Genomic DNA, 20519 nt, shown 5'->3' with positions numbered 1-20519 from the left:
GCAGATCAGTTTCTGAGCTCTCCCAGACTTCTGTGCAGAAGTTCACACTGTTCCAGATCTCAGCTCAAACTTTAAACCGAAAACATACTATAGTGTGCGTGAGCTTGTTTCTTCTTGTGCTGTGAATTACATGGATGGCAGATGTATAGATGAGCCAGGAGCCCACACAGTAACCTGGACCTCACCTAAATATTTGAACATGTTCTATCAATCCAGACTATTTATTTATGCGGCGTTTATCGCCAGCAGCTGAGGAATTCCCGTCATCTGGTTCGATGTCATGCAGTTCCTCGTTACTCATCCTTGATTTCCTTCCAAGTAAGTCTATTGTTTTTGGTTCATGCAAATTCAGTGGTTGTTCCTGCCTTTTCTTGTTTTACGTCTGCAGCAGTGTGTCTGTGCCAAAAAAACAAAAAAACAAAAAAAACAACTGAGGTTGTGCACGAATTACAGCTGCATGGCCATGGATGGCCAACAGAACTTGTTGGCCATCCATGTATCAATAATAGCATTCCTCTTGGATTTAGGAACCGCAACACAAATAATCATGTCAAAACAAATAGCACAAAAATGAATGAAGCAAAACAACTTATTTTCTAATTTTAAGGGTTTTTAAGATTCTCTTCAGTTGGCTGCAACAGGACATGTTTTCTTCAAGTGAGAAGTGATTTAAGGACTGAATTATGTACAGCCTGAATCTGTAACTTTGTGTAAGAGTTCACCCATCTACTTATCTATATTTTGTTAAATACCACCAAGCCTTACAAAGTACACAAGAGGATTTTGAAAGGAAACAATGAAGTCTGGAGGTATCTCAAGGGATAAGTTTGCACTTTAACAAAAATAATCAGGGTTTTAAAATTAAAATGAGCATTTTGATGCCTTAAACATAGTTACTGTAAAGGCATGCACTGCTATGAAACATGACATTTGCTCAAAACCTCTTTTGAAAAATATTTGTATCCAAATAACTTGATGTTAGAACATTGTTTATCATTTTCCAGACATTTAATTCACAGTTGCAGGTACATGTTGCAAAAAACAAACAAAAAAAAATTCACAGATACGTTTTAAAAATGACAAACATGCATTACAAAAAAAAAAAAAAAAAACTCAGGATGCCTGATACTACATATATTCAGGAACAAATCAGAAATAATTATAAAAACAAAAATCACACTGCAAATATAAATAATTATAATATTATTTCAATCTGGAGAGACGCAGACGAAAGAAAGCGAGTAAAAGAGTTGAACATGAAAATAAACACAAAGTCCTTTGGCGTTCAGGCTCCGGCCGCGGACGTCGAGCTGGGCTTCGATAAGCTCGATGACCATTCCTGATGCATTATAGGAATGAAGACCCCCCGGGGCCTGTGCTGGTGGCCGCGGTCGGAGGAGGATGATGAGGCCTGAGAGCTGGGAGCAGAAGGTGGAGATGGGGCGAAGGTGGGTCAATCGCAGCTGGTGAGGAGAGGAGGCCATGGGTGAAGGTCCCTTTGAACTGGAACCCAAACGGTGATTGGCTGGAGCGAGGATTGGACCCGCGCTGATGGGTCCAGGTTGCAGAGAGGGAGGCGCTGATTGATGAGGTAGGTGCGACTGAACTTTTGTCAAGACTCCATTTACAATAAATTATTTATTATTATAGGAAAACTCAACCAACTATTTTTGCATGATCTGTAGATATAATGCTTGAGGTCTTCCTTTGATTTCTTTTTTTAAATAACCTAAAACATTTTCCTTTTTCACTTGGACAAATAAAACTGTGTCTTCGCTTTCGCTCACATTCACATCTTAAAAAAATAAAAATAAAAATAGCTCGACATAAAGCAAACAGTACTTCTAGATCCAGTCTCTGCTGAAACACGTCCAAACTTCACATTAAACGCTCCAAAAGTCTCGGTTCCTTAGAAGCGACGCTCTTTTCTCTCTGCGCCCTTCAGCAGCTCTGCTGGCGCAGCGGAGCACATCTGAGCAGCCGCTGGAGTCCGGAAAAAACACCAGGCCGTCTGGCGCAAGATCTAAAAAGAAAAGAAAGATGTTTGCCTTTAGACAGGAGCTGTGCGGAAACTACGACCCTCCTACTACCAGATATACGTTGTTTTTAAAGAGAGAATTGAAACTTACAGAGGCGGCTGGACGAGTTGGGGCTGCTGGCTTTCCAGGTTGCTGTGCGTCCCGCTGTTGTGCTCGATGATCTGGTCCCATTTCTCAGTGTCGATCCACAGACCCCCCGAGAGAGACAGGCGGGCCTGGACGCAGGTGACCCAGCGGCACAGAGGGCAGGAGACGGTGTAGATGGCTCCCTGCAGGGTGGACATCTTCTCCAGGCAAGGGGCGCAGAAGGTGTGGTGGCAGTGGAGAACTCTGGGGATCCTGCTGGTGCGGGAGTACTCGTTGCAGCAAATGATGCATTGCAGTTCGTCGCACGACATGGTGATTTCAGGAGACAGGAAGACAAAAGGCCTGCAAAGAAAACAGAGAGAAAAAAAAACTTTTAGACTTTACATGAAAAGTGAATGTTTAGAACTGAGACACTGTTAACATAATCGCTATGGAAGAGACCGTAAAGTACTCACTTGTTCGGGTTCCTCTGCTGAGAGTTGTGTTCAAGGATAATGACTGACTGACTGTCTGACTGGTTCTTATAAAGAAACTCTCCTCCCACTCACCGCCTGAAGAGGCGGTCGCATGACTTACCTTTCCACAGAAGAGTCACCTGCCCAGAAGTAAACATGCCTTCTATGGAAATTTCTGTTTACAAGAGGCTACAGAGTAAAAATGAAAACCTTTGTGACTCAGTATAGATTCAGTCTTTTTTTTTCTTTATAGAAAAAAAAAGCAGGAATCTTTATTAATAGCTGATGTATTAGTAGACATTGTCTGTCTTTTCTAAGCATAATCCAGGAGATTTTTATTAAACACCTGCACGGCAAGGTATTTATTTACATTTAGTAGATAATCACACAAGGTGATCGATCAAAGTGAAATAAATTGCTGTATTAGTCAAAGGTAAAGCGAGTGAATGCAAAATTCAGAAACAATGATTCCATTCATGAAAACAGCTCTGTCAGCTGGACAAGCGTGCAAATATATTTGCTCTCCTGGTTGGCCACACAACAACATGTTGGTTTGAATGACAGCTCTTCTGCTTTAGTTAATGAAATCATCATCAGAAAGCTAAACTTTGTATTTAACGTGGTTAAATTTGTCTGATATTAAATTAAAGTTGCTTTAAAAACCTAAGAAATCTATAAGATCTCAGAAATCAATACATTCTGCCAGAATGTATTGATTAAACCTGTTCACTAACTGTTAAAATATCAAATTAAATAATACTATTGAACATCTTTTCGGTCCCTCCTGGATTTCGTGAAACTTTATTTTGGATTTTTTGCAGTAAAAATCGAAGTTTTTGGAAATATTTGCAATATTTATTTATGACAGTAAATGCAACTTTTTATTTCTTGGTGTATAGATAAAGGACTACAATCTGACATCAATTAAGGCTGAGGCAGCTGTTTAGTACAAGTGGGAAAATTTTGGACAATTTTTGAAAAAAATCTGCTATAAACTCCTAACTAAACTGCAATAATTTGATTAAAAACATAATATTTAAGCACACTTAGTGTTTAGTCCAGAATCTAGAGGGCCACATAGAAAGTTACGGCGGGCCGGATTTGGCCCACAGGCCTCAAGTTTGACACGTGATTAAGACAGTCTGTATGTAAAGAACATGTTCAGTCAGGCAAACATTCACTTGTTTTTTTTTTGTTTTTTTAAACCTTATGATTTAAAAACGATCCAGTCCGGCATGACGTGAAGGTTTGTCTGTTGACTACATTTGCCGTAGTTCAATAGTTTTCATCTTTCAGGAGCGGATTAGAGGCGTCATCATGAAAATCCAGGAAGGCTTCCTGTTCGTTAACATCCAGAATATTCTCCATCTCCACTTCATGTGACGGGTTTCCACTAACAGTCTGAGTCATTTTGAGCTGCGTAGATGAAATTGAGTAGTTGAGCAACAGCAATTAATTTTAGTTAGAGCATGAGACTGCTGCTTTTCAGAATCCAAACAGAATAGAATAGAATGGAATAGAATAGAATAGAATAGAATAGAATAGAATAGAATAGAATAGAATAGAATAGAATAGAATAGAATAGAATAGAATAGAACAGAACAGAACAGAAACTATTGTCTCAGTGGCCATAAAATGGAACCACATGGACGCAAAGATTACAACAAGAAAAACAGAAAGACATTAAGGTACGGTAAGGTCAAAAAAGCGAGTCAAAAAGAGTAAATCCTGAACATTTTGTCAAAGCAAATAGTTCTTTAACTTAAAAATGATGCCGTTTTTTTAACCATAAAATCTCTCTTTTCAAATGCATTGCCAGCTAATGACTTGATTTGTGACAATAAGAGTAATTCATTCTGTTTTACAGGAACCAGCAGCAGGAGGATTATGTTGGCAGAAATGAGTCAACTCCTTCTATCCTAAGTGTGAATTCAGGCGTTGGCTTCTGCAGTGTAAACCCTGAGCGCTTCCATGATTCAGATCCAGATTTTCAGGCTTCAATTTAATTTAAAATAGGTTTCAACTATGTCTTGAGGCCAACTTTATAAGCGATGATGATGGTGGTTGAGTTGTGGACAATGAAGTAATTTGCTTTTCAAAAATTTTAATAGGTACAGAAATACGCAGCTCGGTCAAAAACAACCAATCAGTGAGAGGAGGAGGGTCTTAGCGGTGTCAATCAAGCTTGCAGCCTCTCCCCTTGATCTCTGCTACACTTCAGCTGCTTCACTGCAATGGAGGCCGCCATGAATGCTACGGCTAGTCACACAAGGTTAACTGAAGCATGGAAATTTGGCCATTTGCTGTATCACTACACAAATGCACTCCCATCATCAGTCGCCCCGCTCTTTGTTTGTGAAGGTGCAGAGAAAAAGAGAATCATCTGTTTTCCGCTGAAGGATCAGATAGGCAGTAGAACCATTTATTCTAAATTCAGGAGTTAATCATCAGCAAATAATGAGAGCCAGGGTCTTTGCCTGTGTTTGTACTGTGTTTTGCAAAACACAATCAGCTGGCAGTTTCTACAAATAAGAAGAAAAATGGGGGAGGGAGGAGAAATATGTATATCTATAATCAAAGAAAATTTTGATTAACAGAAATAAAAATGTTGGTTCCTTATTTGGACCTGGATAGACTGGCGCTATACTGGTCAGCTAAACCGATTTAAAAAAAAAAAGAAATAAAGTCTCCAATGTGTACCTTATACTTGTGGCTCATGGGTTGACTGGGAAACTTACTGGCATTTGACGACGTATCAGCACATCAAACCCAATCTGTGCTGTTTACGGAGAGATGCACATTTATTAAAACGCTGTTTTCTTGTTAAACCCAAAGATAAAAGTCTTGGTTCTGAACAATGAAGGAGCGACCTGACAAAGCCAATTTGATGTAAAAGCACCGACAGCTCCAGGAAAAACCAGTTTATGTGCAGATTTATCTCCATAGTTTTAATACTTGGCATGTCTTTCTAGGTAATCAATTACAACAGAACTTGTTGGCCATCCATGTATCAATAATAGCATTCCTCTTGGAATTAGGAACCGCAACACAAATAATCATGTCAAAACAAATAGCATAAAAATGTATGAAGTAAAACAACTTCTTTTCTAACTTCAAGGGTTTTTGTGGTTTTCCTCTTCATTCAGCTGCAGCAGGACATGTTTTCTTCAAGTGAGGTTTAAGGACTGAATTAGGCATGTACAGACTGAATCTGTAACTTTGTGTAAGAGTTCACCCAGCTACTTATCTATATTTTGTTAAAAATATATAAATACCACCAAGCCTTACAAAGTACACAGATAATTTTGAAAGGAAACAATGAAGTCTGGAGGTACCTCAAGGGATAATTGTGTTGAACAATGGATGGATGGATAAGTTTGCACTTTAACAAAATAATGTTTTAAATTTAAAATGAGCATTTTGATGTCTTAAACATAGTTACTGTAAAGGTATGCACTGCTATGAAATATGACATTTGCTCAAAAACTCTATTGAAAAATATTTTTATTCAAATGCTTGAAATAACTTGATTTTAGAACATTGTTCGTCATTTTCCAGACACTTAATTCACAGTTGCAGGTACATGTTGCAAAAACAAACAAAACAAATTCACAGATGTTTTAAAAATGACATAAACATGCATTAAAAAAAACAACTCAAGATGCCTGATACTACATACACATATTCAGGAACAAATCATAAATAATTATAAAAACAAAATCACACTGCATACATAAATAATTATAATATTATTTACAATAAATTATTTATTATAGGAAAACTCAATAAACTACTTTTTGCATGATCTGTAGATATAATGCTTGAGGTCTTCCTTTGATTTCTTTTTTTAAATAACCTAAAACATTTTGCTTTTTCACTTGGACAAATAAAACTTTGTTTTCGCTTTCGCTCACATTCACATCTTAAAAAATAAAAAATAAAAAAGCTCGACATAAAGCAAACAGTACTTCTAGATCCAGTCTCTGCTGAAACACGTCCAAACTTCACATTAAACGCTCCAAAAGTCTCGGTTCCTTAGAAGTGACGCTCTTTTCTCTCTGCGCCCTTCAGCAGCTCTGCTGGCGCAGCGGAGCACATCTGAGCAGCCGCTGGAGTCCAGAAAAAAACACCAGGCCGTCTGGCGCAAGATCTAAAAAGAAAAGAAAGATGTTTGCCTTTAGACAGGAGCTGTGCGGAAACTACGACCCTCCTACTACCAGATATACGTTGTTTTTAAAGAGAGAATTGAAACTTACAGAGGCGGCTGGACGAGTTGGGGCTGCTGGCTTTCCAGGTTGCTGTGCGTCCCGCTGTTGTGCTCGATGATCTGGTCCCATTTCTCAGTGTCGATCCACAGACCCCCCGAGAGAGACAGGCGGGCCTGGACGCAGGTGACCCAGCGGCACAGAGGGCAGGAGACGGTGTAGATGGCTCCCTGCAGGGTGGACATCTTCTCCAGGCAAGGGGCGCAGAAGGTGTGGTGGCAGTGGAGAACTCTGGGGATCCTGCTGGTGCGGGAGTACTCGTTGCAGCAAATGATGCATTCCAGTTCGTCGCACGACATGGTGATTTCAGGAGACAGGAAGACAAAAGGCCTGCAAAGAAAATAGAGAGATAGAAAAAAACTTTTAGACTCTACATGAAAAGTGAATGTTTAGACCTGAGACACTGTTAACATAATCGCTATGGAGGAGACCGTAAAGTACTCACTTGTTCGGGTTCCTCTGCTGAGAGTTGTGTTCAAGGATAATGACTGTCTGACTGGTTCTTATAAAGAAACTCTCCTGCACTCACCGCCTGAAGAGGCGGTCGCATGACTTACCTTTCCACAGAAGAGTCACCTGCCCAGAAGTAAACATGCCTTCTATGGAAATTTCTGTTTACAAGAAATGAAAAACTTTGTGGCTCAGTATAGATTCAGTCTTTTTTTTTTCTTTATAGAAAAAAAAGCAGGAATCTTTATTAATAGATGATGTATTAGTAGACATTGTCTGTCTTTTCTAAGCATATTCAAGGAGATTTTTATTAAACACCTGCACGGCAAGGTATTTATTTACATTTAGTAGATAATCACACAAGGTGATCGATCAAAGTGAAATAAATTGCTGTATTAGTCAAAGGTAAAGCGAGTGAATGCAAAAATCAGAAACAATGATTCCATTCATGAAAACAGCTCTGTCAGCTGGACAAGCGTGCAAATATATTTGCTCTCCTGGTTGGCCACACAACAACATGTTGGTTTGAATGACAGCTCTTCTGCTTTCGATAATGAAATCATCATCAGAAAGCTAAACTTTGTATTTAACGTGGTTAAATTTGTCTGATATTAAATTAAAGTTGCTTTAAAAACCTGAGAAATCTATAAGAATATTTGTTTGCAGCACTGTTTGTATTTAGGCCAGCGGTGTCAAACACATTTTCTTTTGGGTCAAACCAAGGTCATAAAAGCTCTTAAAGGGCCAGTTGTGCCAGGATGTATTGATCAAACCTGTTCACTAACTGTTAAAATATCAATGAATTCTTCAAATTAAATAATACTATTGAACATCATTTCAGTCCCTCCTGGAAAATTTGTTTTGATTTTTTGCAATTAAAATCAAAGTGTTTGGAAATATTTGCAATATTTATTTATGACAGTAAATAGCTACGGCGGGCCGGATTTGGTCCATAGGCCTCAAGTTTGACACGTGATTAAGACAGTCTGTATGTAAAGAACATGTTCAGTCAGGCAAACATTCACTTGTTTTTTTTTGTTTTTTTAAACCTTATGATTTAAAAACGATCCAGTCCGGCATGACGTGAAGGTTTGTCTGTTGACTACATTTGTAGTAGTTCAATAGTTTTCGTCTTTCAGGTCCGGATTAGAGGCGTCATCATGAAAATCCGGGAAGGCTTCCTGTTCGTTAACATCCAGAATATTCTCCATCTCCACTTCATGTGACGGGTTTCCACTAACAGTCTGAGTCATTTTCAGCATTTGAGAATAGCTGCGTAGCTGAAATTGAGTAGTTGAGCAACAGCAATTAATTTTAGTTAGAGCATGAGACTGCTGCGTTTCAGAATCCAAACAGAATAGAATAGAATAGAATAGAATAGAATAGAATAGAATAGAATAGAATAGAACAGAAACTATTGTCTCAGTGGCCATAAAATGGAACCACATGGACACAAAGATTACAACAAGAAAAACAGAAAGACATTAAGGTACGGTAAGGTCAAAAAAACGAGTCAAAAAGAGTAAATCCTGAAAATTTTGTCAAAGCAAATAGTTCTTTAACTTAAAAATGATGCCGTTTTTTTAACCATAAAATCTCTCTTTTCAAATGCATTGCCAGCTAATGACTTGATTTGTGACAATAAGAGTAATTCATTCTGTTTTACAGGAACCAGCAGCAGGAGGATTATGTTGGCAGAAATGAGTCAACTCCTTCTATCCTAAGTGTGAATTCAGGCGTTGGCTTCTGCAGTGTAAACCCTGAGCGCTTCCATGGAATCATTTTCATTCTATTCTGCCATCAGAGTTTTCATGAAATGAATCAAACATTCTCCTCAGTTACCTTCTTGTGAGCTCTGTAAAACTGTTGCTGTACAAAAGAACGTATTCTCTATTTATTCATTCAAAAATCTCCAGATTTTCAGGCTTCAATTTAATTTAAAATAGGTTTCAACTATGTCTTGAGGCCAACTTTATAAGCGATAATAATGGTGGTTGAGTTGTGGACAATGAAGTAATTTGCTTTTCAAAAATTTTAATAACTACAGAAATACTTAGCTTGGTCAAAAACAACCAATCAGTGAGAGGAGGAGGGTCTTAGCGGTGTCAATCATGCTTGCAGCCTCCCCCCTTGATCTCTGCTACACGTCAGCTGCTTCACCGCAATGGAGGCCGCCATGAATGCTACGGCTAGTTAGCATGGTGTAACATCTTATTACAAACAGAAATTAAACACGTATAACGTTAAATATCATCTAACCGGATGTACTAAATGAATACATTCAATTAACATAATTCTTTTAAACCACACAACAAAACTAAATCATTTTTATTATTTGGGTGTGTTTTGCAAAAATACAAGATTTTATTACTTTTGTCTTTGTTTGCTTGTCTTCCACACATTGACTGTTCACTTAGCAGCGTGTACACAAGCTCAGTGACAGCGCTAAGACCTTCCTGGTAGCATTGGGAAGAAGTGGAGAAGCTTGATATTTTTCACAGATTATCTATAGTACACCGTCACATCATGGTCAGTGTTAACAAATATGTAAAAACATTTTTTTTTTTTTTGTTAAAGTTACATAGCCCAGATTTAAAGAGTGGATTTCCTCTGTCTGCTTTATCATGTATGATTGGTGGACTTCTGCAAAAAAAAAAAAAACCCTCAAAACATTTTTCCATCTTGTCATATTGAGGTAATTGTAGATTTTTAAGGAAAGATCAATTTAACACAATTATTTTTCACATAACGTGGAAAAAAATGAGTCAGTGTTTAATCAGATAAAGTCAGGTCCTGACAGCCACAGGATGGAGCTCCGCCAGGAATGACTGAGTTGCACAATATGTTCTTATACCCTGTGGGGTTATGTCTGAAAATGTGCACTTAAAAAGGGGGGGGGGGGAAGCTTTATTACAGTAATTGATTAGTTTTGAGAAAAATGAGATGCAAGTGTATAAGACTACAGTCAAAAAGCAGTTCAGTTTCAAACTCTTGGTCTTGGTTCATCTTGCTCTGGCTGTAAACGTGTGTGCTTCAGTTAAAAAAAAAAAAAAAACAGCATTTAACCCAACGATCAAAACGGAGATACGTGAAGCATCAAGCTGTCACGGCTCCTAGATTCTGTTTCAGACTCGCAACGTAAAAGCAAGAGGTTCACGTTTTTCATCGAAAAGCAGGCGTGGGGGTTTAGTCGTCTCTCTCATGTCGAACCCCCTTCCGCTTCCTTCCACTGAGAAGCAAATCTTTGCCCATAGTTCTTTACAGGATATTTTCAATTCTTGGTGTATTTTCTCACTTGAATTAAGCACTGCATTTTTACTGAGCCATTCTAACACAATGATCTCTGATCCAAAGCTTCTCACCATTCCCCTCTGGTGAGCCTTAAGCAAATTTTATTCAACTTTTATTTTCACTCGGATATATGGATGTAGCGTTTTTTTTGTGTTATATCTTCTAGATTCACTTCTCAAGTCAATACAGGTGAGAAAGTATTAACGTTTTTGCAAGACAGTTTCCAGACAAGAGTCGCCTTCCTTCTGCGGAATAGGAAGCTTGCAGAGCCTCACGTAACAAAAGAAGCTTTTGTGACACACGTTTATGGGCTTATCAAATATTTTTATTTGTAGAAAAAGAAAGCGGAGACCTGCATTTGTTTTCTAACCTGCAACTATTTGCTAAACATCGACAGATATAGTTGGTGACAAAAGCAGATTCAAAGGGAGGTTTATTAAACGCCCCGACGAGCAGGGTATTTATTTGCATTTACTATGAAAACATACAAGGTCACACAAGGTTAACTGAAGCATGGAAATTTGGCCATTTGTTGTATCACTACACAAATGCACTCCCATCATCAGTCCCATCATCAGCTCTTTGTTTGTGAAGGTGCAGAGAAACAGAATCGTCCGTTTTCCCCCGAAGCATCAGATACGCAGTAGAACCATTTATTCTAAATTCAGGAGTTAATCATCAGCAAATAATGAGAGCCAGGGTCTTTGCCTGTGTTTGTACTGTGTTTCGCAAAACACAATCAGCTGGCAGTTTCTATAAATAAGACAACAAAACAAAGAGGGAGGGAGGAGAAATATGTATATAATCAAAGAAAATTTTGATTAGCAAAAATAAAAATGTTGGTTCCTTATTTGGACCTGGATAGACTGGCGCTATACTGGTCAGCTAAACCAATTAAAAAAAAAAAAAAGAAATAAAGTCTCCAATGTGTACCTTATACTTGTGGCTCATGGGTTGACTGGGAAACTTACTGGCATTTGACGACGTATCAGCACATCAAACCCAATCTGTGCTGTTTACGGAGAGATGCACATTTATTAAAACGCTGTTTTCTTGTTAAACCCAAAGATAAAAGTCTTGGTTCTGAACAATGAAGGAGCGACCTGACAAAGCCAATTTGATGTAAAAGCACCGACAGCTCCAGGAAAAACCAGTTTATGTGCAGATTTATCTCCATAGTTTTAATACTTGGCATGTCTTTCTAGGTAATCAATTACAACAGAACTTGTTGGCCATCCATGTATCAATAATAGCATTCCTCTTGGATTTTTAGCATAAACTTTTGGTGAGAAAATAGTTTTAGCATAAACAAAAAAAAAAAAAAAAAGCAAACTGAAAGTGATGTGATAATCCAAACCCGTGCGAGGCTCCAGGATTACATCGCCTGTTAAAAGTAGGCCAGGTTCGTTGGAAACAGCTTCCTTTCGTACACGCCCCACAGAAAGATGAGCTGGCGTGTGAGGTGCGATGACGTGAAACTCATCGTTTGATGTATGGGAAGCAAAATGAAACCTGCTGAAAGTCAACCTATAAACTTTGAGCCAACTTTAGGTGTTAAATTATGCCTTGTGGGGCGCCTGAGCAGGAAATGCACGTCAGGCTGAGGCGGCTCCTTTTCTGTGGAACATGGAAGCACAGATGCTTCAACCGATTAAAGACGATACTTTGATGAATCAGGAGAATCCTCTCCCCTCCCGGCCCCCCAGACAGACCATATTACTTAGGACAAAATCACTCCTTACTTTAAAGATGGTGGGAATTGCTAATATGGATTTTTTTTTTTGTCACAACCCATGAGCCAAGATTGTTCCCAGGAACTCTATTATTAAACCACTGAAGCACAAAGTGGATTGCAACCGTTTTAATAAAAACTGCTCCAACCCCATCCACTTCCCAGTTCCTGCTCTCAGTCCAGTCGTTCTGGGTGGGGGGTGGGAGGTGGGAAGGGGTTTTGAGTTTGTTTCTGGTGAGGTCCATGGTGGCAGTGGAGCGATTAGAACTCAGAACTGAGCGTCTCTCCTCCACGCATCAACTGTGTAAAATTTGGAGTCATTTGGAGAAGTGCGGATGCCTCCTTTCACTCCTGAGCTATGCTCCTCAGAACGTATTTGACTGTATAAGCGAACGCAGCGAAGCCTACAATCACAAACAGGTTGGCTAAAGCTCCTCCTAAGAGTCCATGGTTGCGATTTCCCTGCTGCAGGCCAGGGGCGGGGTTGGCGTCCCCCATGGGGACCGGCCCTCCGTTGAGGACCGGGAGGCCGTAATGAGCTTGCTGCGGGTCTCCATCAGGCACCACATCTGGTAAGGGGAGAGGCTGTGTGCGGGCGCTTAACTCTTCTTGGACCTTCTGTTTCTGCTTAATCTCCTAGAGGAGAAAAGGAGAAATTGTTGGACAGAAGAAATAAGATTATTATTATTATTTTTTTAAACAAAAAGGAGAAAGAGCAAATCTGTAAGAAATCTCCTCATGCTTACTTCTACCACATCAGGAAACAGCTCGCAGAACACTTTGTCTTTGAGGTTAAAAGCCAGGCTTTGGACAGAGAGCTGTCTTTTCTAGAAAAAAACAACCAAAAAAAAAACAACACAAGACGTCACATATCCGGTTCAACGATGTTGATCTAGTTTTATTGTCATTTCTGATAGTTCTGCCCACCGTGTAGTCAGACGTCTCAATGCTGCCGAGTGTTGGTCCTTTTTCCACCATGAAACTGAGCAAACCCGTCAGAATTGTGCTGACAGACCACGCTGGGTTCCACGTATCAGGATGGAAGTCTGTGATGGACAAACATAACCTGTGCAAAAACACAAACGTTTAGCAAAAAGATCTTCAACAGCTATATCCAGACTGATTTTCAATCATCTTTATCTATTTATTTACCTTGTGTTACACTTGAACCTTCCGTTTGGCGTTATCATATAAATACTTGGAGGCTTAAAAGGAAATTCACGAGGAAATACAAGTTTTCCGTGATAATATCCTCCTACAAAAGACAAAAGAAAAGATAACGTTACACAATAGGTGCTGCAGAAACAACAAAAGCACGAGTCAGGCTGAGGTGAGCAAACATCACATGAATATTTTCCTCATTACAAAGGTTTTGTAAGGATATATTACCTTCATATGGAGTTTTCTCAGGACCTCTGACTACATAGTGCCTAAGGAGAAATAAAAGACATTGGTTAATCGAACTATTCCAGATTTCTGTAAGCTTCAGGTTTATGACCTGGAAACAGAACCAACTTTCCAAAGTGTTCCCTTAAAAAAAAAATAATAATAATAATTTTTGGTCCTCCATTTAGAAGTGTTGATTAAAAGTCTTTATCCCTCTATGAGAGAAATTCTGCCCTCTGTCCTACTTATTAAAAGTTAAGAGCCAGAATACCTACACAACCTCTCAAACAAAAATACTAATATTCTGATAAAAAATAATTTTGTTATTTCGGTATTATAAGGCATAATAATCTAAATGAACAGATAATTGCTTGAACTATATATCCCTCCGTGTGGCTCTATAATTTACATGTTTCTCTTCCTGAATTGAAATGCTGAGACGGTCATATGCGATAAATATTTCTTCAAAGTTCAATTTCAGTAACGCAATTCAGTTACACAGACTGATCTATTCGCACCTTTAATTCTAGTTAAGAAAATTCAATTAGGTTGTGATTCTGTAAGAGAGCAAAGAGCTTATTCAGGCCTCATATAGTTTAAAAATGTTTGTAAAAAAAACAACAAAAAAACTTTTAAAATGATTATAGGATTTAATTTCAACTGAACTGTAAAGCCGACGCTGTACGAGCAAGGAAAGGTCAGCGAAGATGAACAGAGAAACTCACAGTTAAAACTCTGAGGACACGTGTGAAAACTTTACTGCAAGGAAAAGACTAAAATCTCAACAGAAGCTACTTCCTGATATTTGCCAACTGGACCGCTTCAGTTTGGACAACACGTTGCTATTCCACGGAAAACAGGCTGTTGACATACCACTGTCACGCTGCATGGTTAAAAAAAGAGAAGTACTCAGTTGTTGGTTTATTTGAAGCAACAATTCACGTACCAGGACAAAAGTCAGGGCTGTCAGAGGTGAACTCTCTCTGTCTTTTTCTAAGCTGGTTTTGGTTTTTTAAACATGACACTTTTATTTCTTTCATAATTTCCAAGAACTAGATTTGACGAATACTGCAAATTACATGTCGATTAAAAAGTAAAAAAAATAAATAAATGGTTGTGTGTGAGAATAAATAATATTTACATTTTTCCAAAAACTACAACAAGATTAACGGGACAAAGCCACTTTAATATGAGAAACATAGAAACAGAACATTAACATTTTTCCATTTCTTACTCCTACATTTTTATTTAAAACCCTAAATTGCTGCTGGTGAGCCATTGACCTAAGTTTAACTGTACAACTCCCAATAGTACCAACTGGACAATATATCAAACGTGACATACTATGACAACACAACAACCTCACGAGTGAGGTTTTGTTGGGAAATATATTTTCTCTGAATCACTTAGCTGCTGCTTGTTGTTTGACCTATTTTCTAACAGGGAACCAGAAAGGTGCAAATAACAGTGACACATATTAAGTAGGATTAACATGTTGTCACATCCTATTTGTCACTAATAACCTGTTAACAAAAGCATGAGAGAGAACAAAACCAAATACTGATACCAACGCTGGAATTCCCCCATTTTCAGCAATTGCTCTCCGTAACAGAAAACAAATAAAATACCTCAATAAAGACGCCAACAGGAATGTGTGCATCTTCCCTGAGGACAATTACAGCATGTGTTTAGTTTTCTGCCAGCGTCTGGAATTACAGCCGGAACACCAGTTGCTACTAGTGGTTGAAGTTTTGGGAGAAATAGTCAAGTGGCCGTGTGTAAAATACAGAGTCGATCTAGATGAGGCGTTCACAACCGGATGGTCCAATTCAGAGCGAGGCTCTTTATGCCCTTGACTACTTTTACCAAAAATGATATAAGTTTGTACATTTGTATTAAGTAATTCAAAAACAAGCAAAAATACTAGTAAATGCATCTTTCCCCATCAAGGTAAAACTATCATTCTTTAATTTCACATTTTAACAGTGGCTACTACTAAATGTTGAGAAAATCTTTTTTCTAAAGGTTATCCAAGTTTGGGTGTACTACACTCTCAAACTGAAAGCTGAAAAAAAAAGCACAAAAATACAAAAATGGCTGGTGTGTAAAGGTTGCTGACCAGTAATGTAGACTCAAAATGTGTAGTAAGCATTTCCTACAAATTTGCGTTTGAAAAAAAAATATGAGTAGTTTTGTGCGAGTTAAACATGAACCACACATCCCATTAAAGCACAACCGGCCCCCGATACTAAGGTTGAAAACAAGGAGGTGCGTTATCTGAAATATGTCAATTATAACTTCTAGCTGAATCGTAACTTATATAGCTGGTAGGAAACACAGTTCTACCAATTCACAAGCCGGAACCAGTCAGAACCAGTCATTTATAACCTCCAGTAGCTGTGTAAACATTTTAACCAACACAACCTTGATTAATAATTAAACTGTTGACTATTTCCAAGCCATCTCCTCCTGACTTTATCCTAGAAAAAAAACTGTGCACTTGAGTAATATTTTTACACCTCAGTTCATAAATGTGCCAACTGCTCGTTAAATTACGTTTAAGGGTGTATTTCAGTTGAGTTCTGAAGAATATTAAAGCTAACGTGGACAAAGTATAAAATTTCTAAAAAGAGCCCATATATGTACATGAATTACTCCCGAGGAAAAAACATAATAGTTATTTCTAATTTGCAAACATGCACTATTTGACCAGTGAGTGCATTTCAGGCTGTTTTCCCTCCGCTAACAGCAGTTCTAGTTTCAGAGTAACATTTATTTCTGTCTTAATCGTCACAACAGTGATAATAAAGTCAAGGAAACAAACCTGTTGCAGTGGCAACATGACCCACGCTGCCAGACCACAGCAAAGAATACATTTCATCAGGAACTTTAAACAGGCCTATATTAGTTGTGCTAATAATGACAACCAGCTGACTGGACAGAAGTGTTGATCTCAAGTAAATTGTCCCATGTGCAAATATCTGTTTATAAACACATTCGTTCCCCCAACATCTTCTGAAGAAATATGCTTAAAAAAAAAAAAAAAAAATTTTGCGGCCGTCTGCTCTTTCAGCCCAGCGCTGGTCAGCACTGTGGATGGAAATCTCACCATTCTAAGATGTTGGAGGGGAGAGGTTCTGCACAGATGTAAGGCACTGGGTCTTTCTTTATCCTGAGGTAATCCTGCTTAAGTCGCTGTGTGGCTGTCGTTGGAGCTCTCTTATTCCCGGTGTTGTTCATCTGTGATAAGAAAAAAAAATAAAAAAATTGAGAATGAAAAATGTACATCTTACTCTCACTAATATACAAATTAGCTTAATAACAATAAGAATGTTTTGTTACACTTTTTGGTGTAGCAAAACTTTTAATAGCTTTTTTTTTTATTTACCTTATAAGAATAAAACCAAAAGATGAATAACAATGTCAAATCACAGAGATCAGATAAAACCCACATTAGCGTCATAATAAAAACTGAAATACACAGAAAACCAAAGTCCTTGTTTATTTAAACACACCTCAAAACAAACAAGCAAAAAAAGTTTACAAATTTCTTCCAGATCATTTATTGAGTGAAAACTTGTCCGAACTATGTTCCTGAAATAGCTGCATGGACAGATGGATCCGAGTCCAGCGCAGAGATTATATGTTGTATAACACAATACACTGAGACAGGTAATCAAGTCGTTTAATCTGAAAGGAGAGGAGTTCACTGTAGTTTGTCCCATCTGAGTGGAAAACATTACTACAGCAAAAACAAACCACAACATCCCAGTTAAAACGATATGTGACGTCTTCAGCAGTTGAACTGAGTTCAGTCATGTGAATGGTAGAGGCTTAGACCTTCACTACTTCTTAAAGTTACCATTACACCCTGCAGATATAAATACATGCCACTTTAACAGAGCAGAGATAATTGTTGTAATTAAAGTACATCATTTAGTGATGCATATTAGTATGAATATATTAACTTGGCAAAGACAAATTCAAAGAGTGGAAGGCTTGATGAGATATAAGACTTTCAGTAATAACGCTAGTTTGAGGTCTGCTGCCTTCTGACAGAGCTTTACTCTGACCTGATAAAGAATGATTATGTAAACGCTCACATTCTACGCAGGATATTAATAAACTGATTTTCACATTAACAGTGCTTGGTATTTATTTATTTTTTTTTCCACAAGTAGCCAGGTCAAAGCTGGCCAAATGTAAAATTGTACTTCACTCAGAGCAATGGTGGCAGTAACTGGTCCAAGGACAGTATCAGTATGCGGTGAATTTTAATTCTTATGTAATAATTAACATTAATTTCAGAACAAATGCACTTGTACTCCGTAGATATCCGAAAAAGCTAGAAAAGCTGTATTTCATTTCGACATTTTAGAGCCACAAAATATTGAAAACAGTCATTGCAATTTTACTGCTGAATATTGAAAACAGACGTTGAATTTCAATTGTAAAAATATGGGGATAACACGAAGTGAAAGTCCACCCAAATGACTAAAAATGATGAATATCATTAGCATGGAGGCAGTAATTGTTTTATTGCAGACATCACTGCAAGCAAAATTGAAATATTGGGCACTTCTGTTTGTAAGGCATTGTGACCTTTGTTTTCCATTAACCTAGTTGTTGAAATAAAAAAAATAGGACTGGAAGATAACAGATTTCAGATAGCTGGACAATGTCATCAATGATAACCATAAGAGCGACTATAACATAGTATGCAATTTCATAACAGCCTTCCATTCCCACAAAGCAAATATGAAACCAAGTATTGCTATTCCATCACATGACTACATTCGAAATGTACTTTCCAACCGCTCACGTATTAGCCGTTTAAGTGAAAATGAGAAATGTGCCCTTCTACCCATTGACCTACTATAGTGTTAGTAGCCAAACAGCAAACTAATATTGAGTCATACGTGGACTGCAACAGTGTGTAAAGTATGACGAGGACATTACCTGATAAACAGGACCGTCTTAACTCAACTTACTTAGCTATCCGCTAGTTGACGTGCTAAGTTAATGTTAAAACACCGACAGATCGACAAGTTAGCCAGATCAATGTGGGGCAACTGTTTAATCACGAATTGTAAACAGACATTTAATTTACAAACCACAGAAATATACCAAAATTTGTTCTCAACTCGTGAAATGACAGTATATACAGTCTGTTACAGCTGGTGAACTTCTCCCGGCACCAGCCTCCAGCTAGCAAGTACAGCCGTTAAAAAGCTGTTTCAGGTACCGTAACGCTAACGGCTAACGAAGGCCGTTACTACCTAGCTTTAGCTATCAGCTGTCATTAACAGCTCCCATACAGACGAGCTGCCTCAACCTCTCTCATTTTTCCCCCTACCAGTGGGTGTGTAATGTCGACATACCTCTTCAGAGACTCCAATGAGAATATTTGTTCGTGGCTGGGCACGAAATTAAGACTGTTGTGTTTGTTGTCAAGCCTCCACACCGAGAAGACGATGACACCAACGTAGCTTTAGCTAACGTCACCAGCAAGAACAGTTGCACTTCCGGTTTCTTTCTTCTCGTTGAGAGGTTCTTTAGTGTCACCAGCTGATGTGGAATAGTCCGCCATTTAAACCTTTTTAAAGGCGTACAAAATGTGGTTGGCAAATAAAAACCCCTATTTATTTTAGGGAATTACCATTAAAAACTGCAACTTGTCTGATTTCAACATTGTTTACCTCATCAAACAGCTGACATGCCTTGTAGACAACACTTTTATGAAGGTTCTCTATTTACCAAATTTAAACTTAAAACAGACTGAACAAAATATTCACACAAACCTTGAAATTTGCGTCTTTTATTTCATTTCTACCCTGAGATGCATACTCATCATAGAGTATGAATATTCCAGCAAAAACATTTCCAATGTTCTTTAAGCTTTCTTTTATTTTTATACATCTACAACAAAAAAAGATGCTTAATGGTTAAATTCAAGTTATAACTGGGATAAAGAGAAGATCCAAAATTTGAAAAAAAAAAAAGTTTCAATGTCTGCAAGCTCAGTTTTTTTATATATTTTATAACGGTCACTTTACATCCATCTTATTTAAGTTGATCTGACATTTTATATGAAATAAGCTATTATCAATTTAGTTGTCAAAACACACAAAATAACACCAGTTTAATAGATATGTGTAAACTCGGCTACAGGTACATATATTTCAATAAATTAGAGTATTTTGTGGGAAAGCTATTTTTTTCCATAATTACATTCAAAAACAAAATGTATATATTACAGAAATCTACTGCATACTGATTTATATTTATGTTTATTTCATATCATTTTGATGATCAGAGCTTACAACTACACTGATATAGACAAACTTTTCAGTAGACTCACAATTAAACAGTTTTTTGTTCATTTTATGATTTTATTCTAATCAACAGAGACACTGAATTTTGGGTTTTCATCATCATCATCATCATCATCATCATCATCATTTCACCTTTTTGAATTAAATAAACTTTTTTTATATTATTCCAATTCATTGGGATGACCTTGAGATTTTGGCATGACCAACACCCAGACTCAATCTCATCGAGAAAAAATGCAAAGCTGAAACCTCATGGCTTCCTTCACCATTGTTTTTCTTTAAAGTATACGAGACAACAGTCATTTCTCATCACGTTTGAGCACGAGCTTAACTCATTGCTGACAACAAAAGAAAAACATCCACACCCATTTCTTTAGTGTGCGAATTCATTTGCAAAACAGAGACAAAAAATAAATTAACATTGGAAGTGAGATGCCAAAGATTATAGAGATTCAATTCCATATACTGAGAGTGCAGAG

At 37.8% G+C, this 20519-nt stretch overlaps 3 protein-coding genes across 3 annotated transcripts; all 3 read right to left on the bottom strand.

Moving 5' to 3' along the window:
* Positions 1 to 1623: 1623 nt before the first annotated feature.
* LOC103464922 (E3 ubiquitin-protein ligase RNF186-like) lies at positions 1624 to 2759 on the bottom strand. The gene is made up of 3 exons (XM_008409334.3): positions 2582 to 2759; positions 2130 to 2468; positions 1624 to 2023 (listed from the first exon to the last, which is right to left on the bottom strand). Exons 2-3 carry the CDS (start codon positions 2435 to 2437, stop codon positions 1942 to 1944), a joined length of 390 nt encoding a protein of 129 aa, XP_008407556.2. The 5' UTR covers positions 2438 to 2468; positions 2582 to 2759; the 3' UTR covers positions 1624 to 1941.
* A 3308-nt stretch (positions 2760 to 6067) lies between these two features.
* Positions 6068 to 10726, bottom strand: LOC145551727 (E3 ubiquitin-protein ligase RNF186-like). Its single transcript, XM_081607287.1, has 2 exons — positions 6838 to 10726; positions 6068 to 6731 (listed from the first exon to the last, which is right to left on the bottom strand). The coding sequence occupies exons 1-2, from the start codon at positions 7143 to 7145 to the stop codon at positions 6617 to 6619; spliced, it is 423 nt and encodes a 140-aa protein (XP_081463413.1). The 5' UTR covers positions 7146 to 10726; the 3' UTR covers positions 6068 to 6616.
* A 1707-nt stretch (positions 10727 to 12433) lies between these two features.
* ube2j2 (ubiquitin-conjugating enzyme E2, J2 (UBC6 homolog, yeast)) lies at positions 12434 to 19241 on the bottom strand. The gene is made up of 7 exons (XM_008409333.3): positions 19087 to 19241; positions 16815 to 16945; positions 13709 to 13749; positions 13472 to 13574; positions 13247 to 13385; positions 13066 to 13146; positions 12434 to 12955 (listed from the first exon to the last, which is right to left on the bottom strand). The coding sequence occupies exons 2-7, from the start codon at positions 16943 to 16945 to the stop codon at positions 12665 to 12667; spliced, it is 786 nt and encodes a 261-aa protein (XP_008407555.1). The 5' UTR covers positions 19087 to 19241; the 3' UTR covers positions 12434 to 12664.
* Positions 19242 to 20519: the final 1278 nt, after the last annotated feature.

The sequence above is a fragment of the Poecilia reticulata genome, chromosome 5 (assembly GCF_904066995.2).
Source record: "Poecilia reticulata chromosome 5, P_reticulata-male-v2, whole genome shotgun sequence".
NCBI lineage: Eukaryota > Metazoa > Chordata > Actinopteri > Cyprinodontiformes > Poeciliidae > Poecilia > Poecilia reticulata.
The sequence above is the reverse complement of the archived record's forward strand: the minus strand, read 5'-3'. Positions and strand labels throughout refer to the sequence as shown.